Here is a 12,459-nt window from a genome sequence, read left to right as displayed (position 1 = left end):
TAAAATGTGTACTGCAATAACAAACTGTAAATTAAACCGCTTGGTATTATTTGAATAATATTTTAAATTAGTATTCATTTCATTACAACTTTGATTGCTGTTAAATTTCCTTCACAATAATTTCAACTTCCATCCCACATCCATTTTAGAGAAAGAAAACATTTCTAATTTTTTTCACTTTTTTTTGCTTGTTTATTTTTTAGTATTGAAAAAAAAAACAATATATTTGTTTTATATGTATATACATACAGATCAGTAGATGTTACTTTGATTGGTCTTATCTTTTAGAGTTTCTATTATAATCGGTATTTAAACTGTATACTTTTTATTGTGTTTGAAACTTAAAAACTAATTTTCAAAAGAAAATAATGATGATGATGGGCGGGTGGCGTGTTTATGATAACTTAGTTTTTTTTTTCATTCAAACATTACAAATAGTAGACCGACCACCACCTCTCTAAGCATATTGCTAAAATTAAAAAATGAAAACAAAAACGTATAGCTTAGAAGACAAATGTGTTATTTTTTCGTATTCTCTAAAAAAGAAACGAAGAAACGTTTAGTTTATGCTATGATTTTCCCGTAGATTTGATTTTTGTTTTTTGTAAAAGTAGTTGAGGAATTTTGGAACACATTTTAAAATTCGAAAAAAAGGAACGCAAAACGCATTGTACAATAAAGAAAATAAACAATTGAAGTTTTTTGAAATAAATACGTAAGAAAAAATGTGGTAGGCGAAATATAGTAGGTAAAGCTGATCTCTTTTTTTCAATTTTACACAATTGTTTTGTTTAACATTAATTAACATTATTTGTTGTTGTTATTGTTTGATTATTTTTAGCAACAGAGTTTGCTTCCTCATAGACAAACACAAAATAAAAAATACCGCAGTTGTGTAAAGATAAGTTTTGTTTTGTTGTTTCTGTAAATTATATTAGACCACGGATAAAGGCATCATTATTATAATTATTATTCTTAATTATCTTCCTTCCTTTCTTCGATTCAATCATTCATCCATCCAACCAATGATTTCGGTTACGACGACGACAACACTTTGTGTAAAATATGACGACGACAATGAAGAAAACTAAACAAATGTTCTTTACAAAAAATATTTGTTCTGTTCTAAACGACGGCGCTATAAAAAACTGGATCTACCAAGAATCTTAAGTGCTAGCTTAGAATGTTATATGGAGGGGAAAAACGGGTTTACGTTTTTCCGGTACGCATAACACCTCGTACCTTTTTGGTAACTGGTTGGTCGGATGTATCATCCGTCATGGCCTCAAATAATGAGGCATTTTCCTGCAAAACAAATGCAATCAATCAAAAATTAATTTGAAGTAATAGTTACAACTTACCAGAGAATTTTGATCTATTGATGATAGATGATCTGAGGCTGGACGTTTTTCTGCACTTTTTATTATTGATGACTGACCACCACTGGTGGTGGGTTTCAAGGCATTTGTTGTTACTTTCTTATGTGTCCCTAAGGTCGTTATTATTGAATATGTATCAAAAGGTATATATATTTTAGTATTTGGAAATCCAGCAGCATCCGGTGGAGGCTCTTGGAAATATAGAGGTGGTAATGTAATCGGTACATTGAATGTTTTGTTTGGCGTTAAATCACACTGTCCCATTTTGGAACAGATAATATAGTTGGCGAGATCGCAACAGGCCCACAATTTCTACAACAACACAAAAGTTTATAAATTAATAAAATATAATTTGTTTGTTTCCGATGATCGGGGACCTACCAAATTATAAGCCTGATTTTCAGCATTCGGTGTGACAACATAATGATTTTTCATCATTTCAATAAGATTCTTGTAGAAACTGTATGAGAATGTTTCCGACTTGGCCATTAGGGGTTCCAAAATGAAACGCAAACATTTTTCCACTTGTTTCAATTGGCCGCGATCCTCATAATTGGTAAAATGTGGATCGTGTACAAGTATGGGTAGGGCAAAAGCCAATATAAAATCAGGTAATATGTGCAAACGTTGTTCCTCTGTTGCATCGTGATCTGAAAAACCAAGAAAAACATTTAAATAAACCATATCTAACCATTTGGGTATTGTGGACAACTTACTTGTTGCTTGTATTGTTTTGAGATATTCTCTTCTTTTGTTGACATCAGCTTCCAAAAATTGACGTTTCAGTTCAAATAATCTGAAAAATATTATAAAGCAATTTCAAAACTGTAATCTTCTGTTAAAATAAAAAAAAATCCACTTTTTTGTTGTTCAATAAGAAGATTTCGAGTAAGTTATAAGACATTCAACCACACTCCCCCCCATTAACTTACTTTTTGTCTGTCTCATGACCCGACAATGCATAGAAACCCATAAAATCCAATGGCAAACAATTGCTGGGCAAACCCTTGTTCAGACCTTTGTGTAATTTGCGGGCAAACATTTCTCTGACTTGGGGCACAGGATCGCACTTCAAAAAAACACAGAGAGAGAAGAGAAACAAATTTTAAAACAAAACATTTTCGTTTTCACCACACACAAAGACGCGTCGTCATATTCACCATTAGCTGTGCCAAACTGTAATACTGCTCGGCGGTATACTGATCACCAACACCCTTTTGTTCGCATATTTTCAACATCGCACAGGCAGCGGCTGCCCTAAACCATGACGATTCGGCGGCAAACATACGCTTGTGATCCAACAAATCACCGCCATGGTGAATAAAAGCTATCAGCATACGAAATGTTTTCTTGGCCGAGGCTTCGTCGTCACGCAAGCCCAACAGCCAACGGGCCATTGTTTTCAGGCCCTCCAGTTTACACAACGTGTCTGTGGGCAATTCCTCCTGATCACACCAATCTCCTTCGATGCGTTTACAAATCCTATCTTCAGGTACTGGTTGTATTAACAACTCCTTAACAATGCGCCGGGCAATCATGTTCTTTATTTTCTCGGCAAATGCTCGGGGCATATTGTAGGCTATGTGGCCCATGGTGACCACTTTTGTCCGTTGTTGTGGACAATTGGGTTTGAGGGTGAGTCGCAAATTATCCATTATCTCGTGGAATATGGGATGTACAGTCTTTGGTGTGTCCAAATGTTCGGTGCCACCATTCAACTGGGCCTGGGTATTAACAAAAATGCAACGTACCGCATGTTTGGCCTGTTTTGGTGTTCCCTCCACAGCAAAGTCTTTGCAGACGGGTGCCAATTCCTCCAAAATGGCAGCATCCACGGAAATTAGTGGTTTATAGCGGCCGAGATGTGTAAGAGATTTCAATATTAAAGGCGCCGAGTAGTCGTTGTCATAACTCAGTAATGAGATCAAATGACGTAGGGATTTGTCGGTGAAAAAGTGTGGAGAAAATAAATACGATAAAGCCTAGGGGAAAGAGGGAGGGAGAACGTTAATACCATATATCCAATAACAAGGCACAGAATACTTACAGTCAACAATTTAAGGCCTTGCTCACCAGCCTCATTTACCGGTAAGCCAATTTCCTTGCAGGTTTCACCACCACGCATACAATCCTCAATTAATCTGTAAATAACAAAAATACCAACATTAATCTTAATCATAAATATCCTGTCGTCTTTCAATGCTTACCCAATTAAAATTCCCAAAGATTCCTTGTCAATCATTACCGATGCTATTCGTTCTATTAACATTTTAACAGTCTGATAATAGAGATTTGTCATAATGGGTGTACCCAATTTTTTCAACAGCAATGACATGGTGTCCGCACACTCCTTGCAGGAAACATCCCGCTTCAATATGATTTCCATGTAACGCAGCAGCGTTGGATCTTTTCTCATATTCGTACTGAACTTGCCAATAAATTCCGAAGCCTTTAAAGGATCAGCCAAGAGTTTACAAATGATGGCCTGTTTTATATTCAGCTGGCTTTGCATTGAGGGTGTCATGTCTTTAGTTTTGTGCAATTTCACCCACTCCAACACCGTTTTGCGCGTCTTCATTTGATTCTTTTGCAATTCAATGAATGCCTTTGTGGCATTGTCGTCGAATGTGCCCATCAGATGATATAATTGTTTCATACGCTCCAGCGGAGCCATTTTATAGGGCACTAGGGATGTAATTAACAAACGTTCAACCTGCAGGCGATCTTCCAGCGTTGGCATATAATAGCCATGCATGATTTTATTCTTTATCCATTCCACATTTTTCTTAACCTCCGAGGATAGATCATTTGGTTCGCATATCGCTTTGCGGTAGACAAAGGCCAAACCCAACATAGCCTCTTTACGTATTTTGAATTTTTTATCTAAGGTACGTTCGCGTACAATGTCCAGTAGCTCTTCCGATTCGCATACTATGGAAAATTCCCGTTTGGCCGTCTCTACAATAGCCATGACCACTTCGTAACGAACATTTTCATCGGAGTCATGTTGTCGGGCACGTAAACACTGTATGACTTCTTCTCGTAGGTGGGCTTGATTGAGCAGAAAGTGCATTGAGGATTGGACACACTTGACGCGTATCGAATATGATATGTCACAGAAGCGGCCGAAGAACATACGCAATAGGTTTGGATGTTTTTTCGAGATTTGTGAATCTTTTTCGGAGAACATCCGAGCTAAAAGAGCCACAGCTTCTGCAAGGGGAGAAACCAATTAGTAAATCTAAATAGATTTATTTTATGTTTCAACTTACTCAGCCGTTCCTGTTCATTTGATGATTTCAATTTACATTCCAATTGTGGCAATACCGAACACAAAATATTGGGACATATTAGATGTAGCTCATAGATAAGATCATAAACTTTAGTGCAAATTTCATAGTTTTTGTCGATTTTATCTAAAACCAGAACCTGATTGAAAAACTGCAAAGGTAAAAAAACGTACATTAAGATGACAACGAACAATGGAGCGGATTGTGGCATTACCATTTTGATTATAGTTTCTAATGAATCGGCTGTCTTGATAATCAATTGCTCGGCCAATTGATAAGCGTATTTGTTTTGTGATTTTCGGGGCTCCACAATATTTATTAAGATTAAATCCAATATATCTGTGGTAAAGTTGTCTGCCTCACTTATGAGAGGACTCATTATGTCGATCATGAAATTCTTCACTTTGGTGCTATGCTCCTCACTGGAATTGAAAACAAACACGAATCATGGCTGCATCAATTAGCTAAGGCGCTTGAAAATAACTCACTTGACTATTTTAAACATCATGCCAAATAGTTGGCAAAAAATCTCTGCACAATCTTCCAGTTCGAAGCACATATTAAACGACTTGACATAAGCCAGATTTTCCAACAAATAGAAATAACGTTTGAACGAGGGATCTTTAGGGTCCTTGAGACCATACAATTGTTTAATAAAGAAAAGGAAAATAACTTTGACTTGGTCCTGATCCTTGTAGGGTGCTTCGGGAGCATAGACACGCAATACATCGGCAATACAACAGGCCACCAACAGTTGGACATCCCGCGAAGGATGTTGCAAGAAATGGTCATCGGCCAGTTGCAGTGATAGTGGTATATACTGTTGATAAACACCATCATCCTGGCCCATGGCCTGCAAGACATTTGCCAGTGTCTAAAAAAAGCGATCGACAAATAGAGGGAATTAGTTAAAAAGGATTGGATTTTGAATGCTTTTTACCTTTAATCTTCGTATCAGTTCATCTGTGCCCAGATCTTCGGACAGCGGTCTACATCCCGCTGGATACACAATATCCGTCATAATGTTCGACGACCCCAAAAACGTATTCCACTCAGATTTATTGGTTTATGGGGTGTACCTTCAAAAAGAATGTCAAAGAATCTATAAAATAAATATTTATTGTAAAGAATTCCGTCGTTCCGACACACTCCCCAATAGATAAACAGCAACAGCGGCAGCAGCAAAGGAAGTTATTTCCAACTGCTTGCTGCTGCTTAATTATCGGTACAGGCAAACACAAGCTTTGGGTATTGTTTGTATAGGTGTGTGTGTTGTTGCGTGTGTCCGCCTTTGGCTGTGTGTTTGTGTGTGCGTTTTAAGGGGGCACTGCTTTTTAATAACTTTCAGAATTTCTATTTTTCTATTGTCCAACCAAAGGAATTTTGCATTAAAACTAGAATTCTTTTTTTTTATAAAATATCCACAGCACTAATCACGTCCCATTTTGCAATAGTTGACATCTCTGTTAATCGTATCTTTTTTTCTGTGTGTATTTTCGCTAAACCATTATTTTTCTCGCATTTTTTTTTGTTATTACTTCGTGGACTGCGCTTCTTTTATTTGCCTTTTAGCCGCTTGCAATCTGTGTAGCACTTCTTTACGGACACAATACGCATTGAGTTTTTATGAATTTAAAGAAAAAAATTTATTTGGATTCTATTAAAAATGTTTTATTTATTTATTTTTTACTTTTCCCCGAGTTATTTTATTTTTGTTAGCACTTATCAGAAATTAACGCCATCTTAAGTCAACGACAGACGTCTAAACTAAAGCGCACGACGTATGTGTGGCGTAATGTATGAGAATAAACACAACAGCTGTCAAAATATGGTTTCTTTTGGCAGATGTCAGATGAATGGCTTTGACGTAAATAAAACAATGTTTACATGGGGGAAAAATTATTGGAAGAAGATGTATAAGAACATTTTTAAGTTGAATTGAAAGAGATTAACGGTAGTTAAAGAATGTTTACACGATAATGGTTATTTCTCAAGTTTAATGTCAAAAATTTGGACTTTGTTTACATAATGCAAGTCAATTCATGATAAGGGATTTGACATCAAACTCGAGAGAGAAGCAGCTGATATCTAACTAGTCTCTTTGGATGACATTAATACGCCTTGGGTGACATTTTTTTTTAACTTTTCACTTATGCTCACCATATGATTATTTAAATTTGATACCCGTTGTTGTGTTTTCAAATTGTTTTTTAAAAGTTTCTAATAATTCGGATATTTCCTATTATTAAAATAAAATACAAAGCAAAATTATTTTTATTATATTTGTATATAAATATAGATATGTTATTATATACAAAACATATCCCGACTCGACTTTATTACTTATTTTTATTGTTGTTAATAATTTAAAATAAATAACTTAATAATATTAATATATAATATATAGTTAGTTCAAGTAATATAATTTTGGATTTACATACTAAATATTGGAGTTTTTTGTTTTAATCAGGTATTGCATCGGAAATGCGTTGGTACTGAGATTGATTATTGAACTTAGAGATCTTACGAAATGGGCAACGGGTCATCATACGAAATACCAGAGACATGCATATTGCAAATAATAGCCAAAACACATAAATAAGTAAGTACACAAAACGATTTGGCAACCAAAGGACAGTATAACGGAGATCATAGTTATCTAAAAAAAACACAAACAATCAAACATACATTTTATATATAAAAAAGACTTCTTCACATACCCAAAACCGCATAACCAATACCAATATTAACTTTTCCCATTCGATAGGAAGATGTAGGCACCATTATTTCCAAATAATTGTGTTTTTTTTCTTTAAGGTCTTTCAAATTGAAACTTTTCACGGCTGCTTTATCATAAAAATTGATCACTTTAGTGGAGGGATATAAAAATATACGAGATTCATGCCAATGGCCAGAAAATATAATATGTGGATCCAATTCATTGATCACAGAACGCAGCAATGGTCCACCACCAATGAGTATGGGAGCATGCGACAGGCCAATGCGTAACTTTTCATGATTATGCATTTTATCGGGATTGGTAAAATCCAACATCATACGATTGATTTTGAAAAAACGTAAATTCGATTCATAATCAAAAATATCACGTTGGGTAAAAGCCTCTTCAAAGCGGTGTATATTTAAATTCGATATGTATTCACCATTTTCGCCGCCAATATCATTATCGCCGGGTACATGGACAACCTGGTGAAAGGCAGAAATCATTTGAAACTTAAATAAATATACGTTGCAATAATAGCAAATATTCCAAAAATACTAATAATACCCACTTTTATATCATCTTCGGTATGATAAATATTGCGAAAACGTTGAATATAACTTTGAAATTCTTGTGGTGAGGCCACATTTCCCTCATCTAGTAAGTCACCAAGGAAACAAATAATGTGAGGCTGGGTAAACTTAAGAGCTTGTTGGAAGGTACTTTTTAAATACCTAAAATATAATAATATTATTATGTTTATATTCACAAAATTTAATAGCAGTTCCATACCTATCAGAATCATAGCGTGCCAGGCCGCTAAGTATTGTCTTTTCATATGTTAAACCTAAAAGTTGGGGGTCAGCAATCAGCAACATTCTCGTGCAGTTTTCTACAAAACAGGAAAAAAACACACACACAGTGAATCAAACAAAATGTCATTTCCTTGTGGTCACTTGACCAACTTACCGAAACGACAATTGATTTCCTGCCAAGAGGATCGATTAAAATGATAGACAAGTATTTCATTGTAGCAACATAACAATAGCGTAAGAAGCAGAAAAGTCCTTGTAATCCATCTACAAAAACAAACGTAAAGAGGAAAGTAATTAATTGGATGCCCCATTCAATTCATTCATCGATATTTCTTACCTGTACACATAACGAATAGGCATTTTGTTAAGCAAAATAAATTAAAAGAAAATAGATTTTGCAGCTGGTGTGAATATTTAGGCCATTTGTAAGAATAATGCTTTACATTATTTTTTGTTTCTCCCAACGTCGCTTCCTCCTTTTCCTTACAGTTTCTGCTGCACTTTAAAGGGTCATCATCATCTGAGCTCAGCTATATTGGGAATTTTGTGTCAGCAGCTATAATTGAATTAGTGGGGGTTAATGAATTGTTAGAAAATATTATTTTTCTTATGGATAAACTAATGAATAATGGAAATAAATTGTATTTATTAATAATTTTAAACAAAAAATAATAATTATATATTTATTGTTTAAATAATGGTATAAATAAAATATTTATTAATAACTACTAACCCACTGCAGAAAACAAGTAAACAAGCCTGGTTCAATTGAACTGTTCACAGTAAGGAACTGTGTGATGTAGTGGTGACTTAAAGTGTTACGTAGAATTGTGTGACTGCTGTCAACACATGTTGTTTTTTTTTTTGAGAAGACTTTTTTTCATATGTATATTTATGATGATAAAACCACCTGATCTTCTGTGAGAAGACCTTTTTTTCTATGAAGAAGCATTCGTTCTTATATATATGCCTGCTATGAGAAGATCTTTTTTCGTATTCTATTGAGAAGGTTTCTTTTTGGGATTCAATAATAGAGGAACTTTGGGTATTCTTTGTAAAAACCTTTTGGTATTCTATGCGAAGACTTGTTGGTTACCTATTAGAATTAAATTTGGACGTTTTTCGGAAGACTATTGGTCTTCTATAACAATATTTTTAAGCAGACCTCTTAGTCTTCTTTTGTCGTTCATGAGAAGTCCTTCTGGTCTTCTATGGGAAGAACGTCTTGGGCTTCTATAAGAATTACATTTGTGTTTCAATGAGATAGCCTTAGGTTCTTATGTGAGAGGTAATTTTTGGATTTCTATGAAAGGACAATTTGTCATCTAAAATAAGTTTATATCGTCTTATTCGAGAAGACTTATTGGTCTTTGAAGAGACTTATTTGTAGACCCCTTGGTCAAGTCTGAAAAATTTTTACGGTCTTCTATGAGATGACCATTTGACATTTCCGAGAAGCCTATTTGTATTCCATGAGAAGACGACCTGGTGCCTACTAATGGTAGACCTTCTGGCCTTATATGAGGACCCCTTCTTGGTGGCTTTGAGAAGACATTTTAATCTTCTTTGAAAAAAATATTAGGTTTTCTATGTGAAAATTCATGTTGCTCATATAAGAAGATATTTTGAACTTCTAGGTGAATATTTTGTACTTTTTCCTCGAATTCGTTTTCCATAAGAAGGCCTTTAAGTATTTGACTAGAAAATCTATTGGTCCTCAATGAGAAGACTTCACTGTGGAGATATTTTTGACTTTAAAGAGAAAAGCTTTAGTATTCTAAGAGTAGATCTATGAAGACCCTGGCCACAGTTCACTTTAGTGTCCTCATCTAAAAGAAATCGATTTCATTTTCTAATTCAAAGCATTTTATAATAATGATTTTTTTATTTGCCAAATTTGGAATATATACATATGTATATAGAGATGCATGTGTGTGCATTGGATTGCATTGAACATATTGACGTGAAATTGTTTGCTTAATCTGCTATTCACGCTTCAAATGTTATTTTTCATCAAAATCCCCCTCAAACAATAGTCGGAACGTCTGTCGTCTATTAACAAATATTTCATATATAAAATGTTAGTATGTAGGTGGTCCTCATTTATACATACATATGTATGTATATCCTACTACCCATAGCCATCATGTATTAGCCCATGAATTGTTATTTTGGTGCATCATACCAAAAACGTTTCATTTGCGACTTCACCAGCCATGCCTATGGAGGTTTTGTCAATAGTCATCAGAAGCGGCGATGACGGCTGCTGTTAGTCTAAGCAAAGGCCAACAAAATGGTTTGTGAGAAATGTGAAAAACTAAACTATTTCCGCCCCATGGCTCATATTTTCACCTGATGTCATCGATTGTGTTCATCCCATCACAGAGATGAATGAATGCACTTTGCTGGATGGATGGATGGAATGGATGCAATGCATATTGGCGATTTGATATTGTGTTTGCCATTTACTTTGTACAAACATACGTATATAACATGTTGGTACATGTGTAGATATATATGTGGATTCAAATTTTGTTGGAAACAATCATTTCTAAATGGCCTTTCTGAATATGAGATTCTCTTTCTTTTTTTTGCTTCTAATTGATGTCCATGAAAAGTTTTATTGCCACTGTAAATGGCTTAAATTCAAAATTTGTAAAAATTTTTCCAAATCGGCTTGTTTGCATTTCTTGTTAGCAACAATAACATATGGTCATGTTTGGTTTTTGGTAGTAATAGTGCAGGTGGGAGGTTTTTTGAGATGGCATTTTATTACCAAGGAAATAAATGTAGCTATTAAATAAATAACTCTGTATAGGGAGTATGGGTGGATACGCTAAATCTTTAATAAGGTTATAGAGTAATAAAATATTTTTTTAAAATATGAACTAAATAATTTTTTTTTGGTTTTATTTATTTTATTATGTATGTTTGTGTATAAGGTGTATAATAACTCAACCTCCATTCCCCCTTTTTTGGAAGAAACGCACAAAAACAGTCCCTCTCAAAAATTCATAATTTCATATTTTTCAAGTGGATAGCTTCTGTTGTTTGTTGGCTTATGATGATGATGACTGGCTGTCAAGTATGCCAATTATTATTTCATGGAACGTGTTGGCAAATAATATAAAAAATGAACTTGTAATTGCAATTCCTTGGGCAAATTTTGACGATGACTACGGAAGTGAATGAACGAACAATGTAAGTGAATGCGAATGTTTGAGGTTGAGGAGATTATGCGTTATTCTCGAATCGGGAATTCTTGGCGTGATGGTGCTGATGCTTTCGCGTGAATTAATTTCGAAATGCATTTTATAATGGGAAAAAAGTTGTAGTAATAACTGTCATGTGTTTGGTTATGTTTACTTGGCAAGGAATTGGTAGATATGTCATCATCATCATCGCCAGCAACATGACAACGAGTCATCCATCCATCCATATATCCTGCAGTGCTTGATTGTTTTACAGTTAATTAGTATTTCAGTTTAATAAGATGACAAGATGGCATGCAGATGACGATGATGATGATCGTCATAATCATCATCACCACAATAAGGACCTTACCTGCTGTTGTGGAAGTATATATGTAGCTATGTATGTATGTGTGTATAAATTACTGGAAAATATGAAGCATATCAAATTTGGGAGCATATACCATGCTGGCTGGCACCTTACATTCCTTGACCTATGCAAAAACTGGACGACTAACTTAGCAACTCAGGGAAGTCACATTGATGCTAAGGGTGGGCCTGGTGGTTGTTGTTGTTGTTGCATCTGATTCCGTTGTCAAGTATCTCATTCAAAATACATTATTTACATTATGTTTTTTTGTTGCTTCAACATTTTGTGTAGGCATTCATGCAATTTGTTGCATTCACCAGATCCTTGCATTGTTCAAGTGCTCCTGTTGTTCAGGACAGTATATACCCAGCAATGTACCGGGCTGTGTGCTGTGCTGTCGTTACCATTCACTGTTAATATATATTCGTTGTTAGTTTAACAGGGACCAGGCCAGGTTGTTTGGATTGTCTTCGGGGTACATAAGGTTATCCTATCAGCGCCACCCTACCCTACCCCCGCATTACAAATGATTTGGCAAGCAATTTCATAACGTGCCATCGCTAAGGACTTTTCTTTTGTATGGCTTTTAATAATAGCAGCTGGTATTCCATCAACATGACGAATAATAATAAGAAGAAGAAGCAGTAGCAGCAGCAGTAATTCAGTGGGAGTGTTATTCATTCATACAATGTTAC

The 12,459-nt window shown here is 35.0% G+C and overlaps 2 protein-coding genes across 2 annotated transcripts; both read right to left on the bottom strand.

Moving 5' to 3' along the window:
- Positions 1-1,052: 1,052 nt before the first annotated feature.
- LOC133326851 (sister chromatid cohesion protein PDS5 homolog B-B) lies at positions 1,053-5,703 on the bottom strand. Its single transcript, XM_061535456.1, has 12 exons — positions 5,610-5,703; positions 5,158-5,543; positions 4,884-5,091; positions 4,652-4,820; positions 3,587-4,592; positions 3,427-3,520; positions 2,540-3,361; positions 2,312-2,448; positions 2,096-2,175; positions 1,761-2,029; positions 1,362-1,691; positions 1,053-1,305 (listed from the first exon to the last, which is right to left on the bottom strand). Exons 1-12 carry the CDS (start codon positions 5,688-5,690, stop codon positions 1,210-1,212), a joined length of 3,678 nt encoding a protein of 1,225 aa, XP_061391440.1. The 5' UTR covers positions 5,691-5,703; the 3' UTR covers positions 1,053-1,209.
- A 1,428-nt stretch (positions 5,704-7,131) lies between these two features.
- LOC133326848 (metallophosphoesterase 1 homolog) lies at positions 7,132-8,630 on the bottom strand. Its single transcript, XM_061535453.1, has 6 exons — positions 8,541-8,630; positions 8,358-8,467; positions 8,181-8,280; positions 7,960-8,122; positions 7,390-7,873; positions 7,132-7,328 (listed from the first exon to the last, which is right to left on the bottom strand). The coding sequence occupies exons 1-6, from the start codon at positions 8,561-8,563 to the stop codon at positions 7,132-7,134; spliced, it is 1,077 nt and encodes a 358-aa protein (XP_061391437.1). The 5' UTR covers positions 8,564-8,630.
- Between the last annotated feature and the right edge of the window lie 3,829 nt (positions 8,631-12,459).

The sequence above is a fragment of the Musca vetustissima genome, unplaced genomic scaffold, assembly GCF_032173495.1.
Source record: "Musca vetustissima isolate MV318-11 ecotype Yass unplaced genomic scaffold, APGP_CSIRO_Mvet_v1 utg4449, whole genome shotgun sequence".
NCBI classification, from domain to species: domain Eukaryota; kingdom Metazoa; phylum Arthropoda; class Insecta; order Diptera; family Muscidae; genus Musca; species Musca vetustissima.
The sequence above is the reverse complement of the archived record's forward strand: the minus strand, read 5'-3'. Positions and strand labels throughout refer to the sequence as shown.

Coding starts and splice junctions, on each gene's coding strand:
- LOC133326851 (XM_061535456.1), bottom strand. CDS start 5,690: ATGACGGATATTGTGTATCCAGCGGGATGTAGACCGCTGTCCGAAGAT. Junction 2,176..2,311: donor GGTCATGAGACAGACAAAAA/GTAAGTTAATGG, acceptor AATATTTTTCAG/ATTATTTGAACTGAAACGTC. Junction 1,306..1,361: donor CAATAGATCAAAATTCTCTG/GTAAGTTGTAAC, acceptor TTTGTTTTGCAG/GAAAATGCCTCATTATTTGA.
- LOC133326848 (XM_061535453.1), bottom strand. CDS start 8,563: ATGCCTATTCGTTATGTGTACAG. Junction 8,281..8,357: donor GGAAATCAATTGTCGTTTCG/GTAAGTTGGTCA, acceptor CCTGTTTTGTAG/AAAACTGCACGAGAATGTTG. Junction 7,874..7,959: donor ATACCGAAGATGATATAAAA/GTGGGTATTATT, acceptor GCCTTTCACCAG/GTTGTCCATGTACCCGGCGA.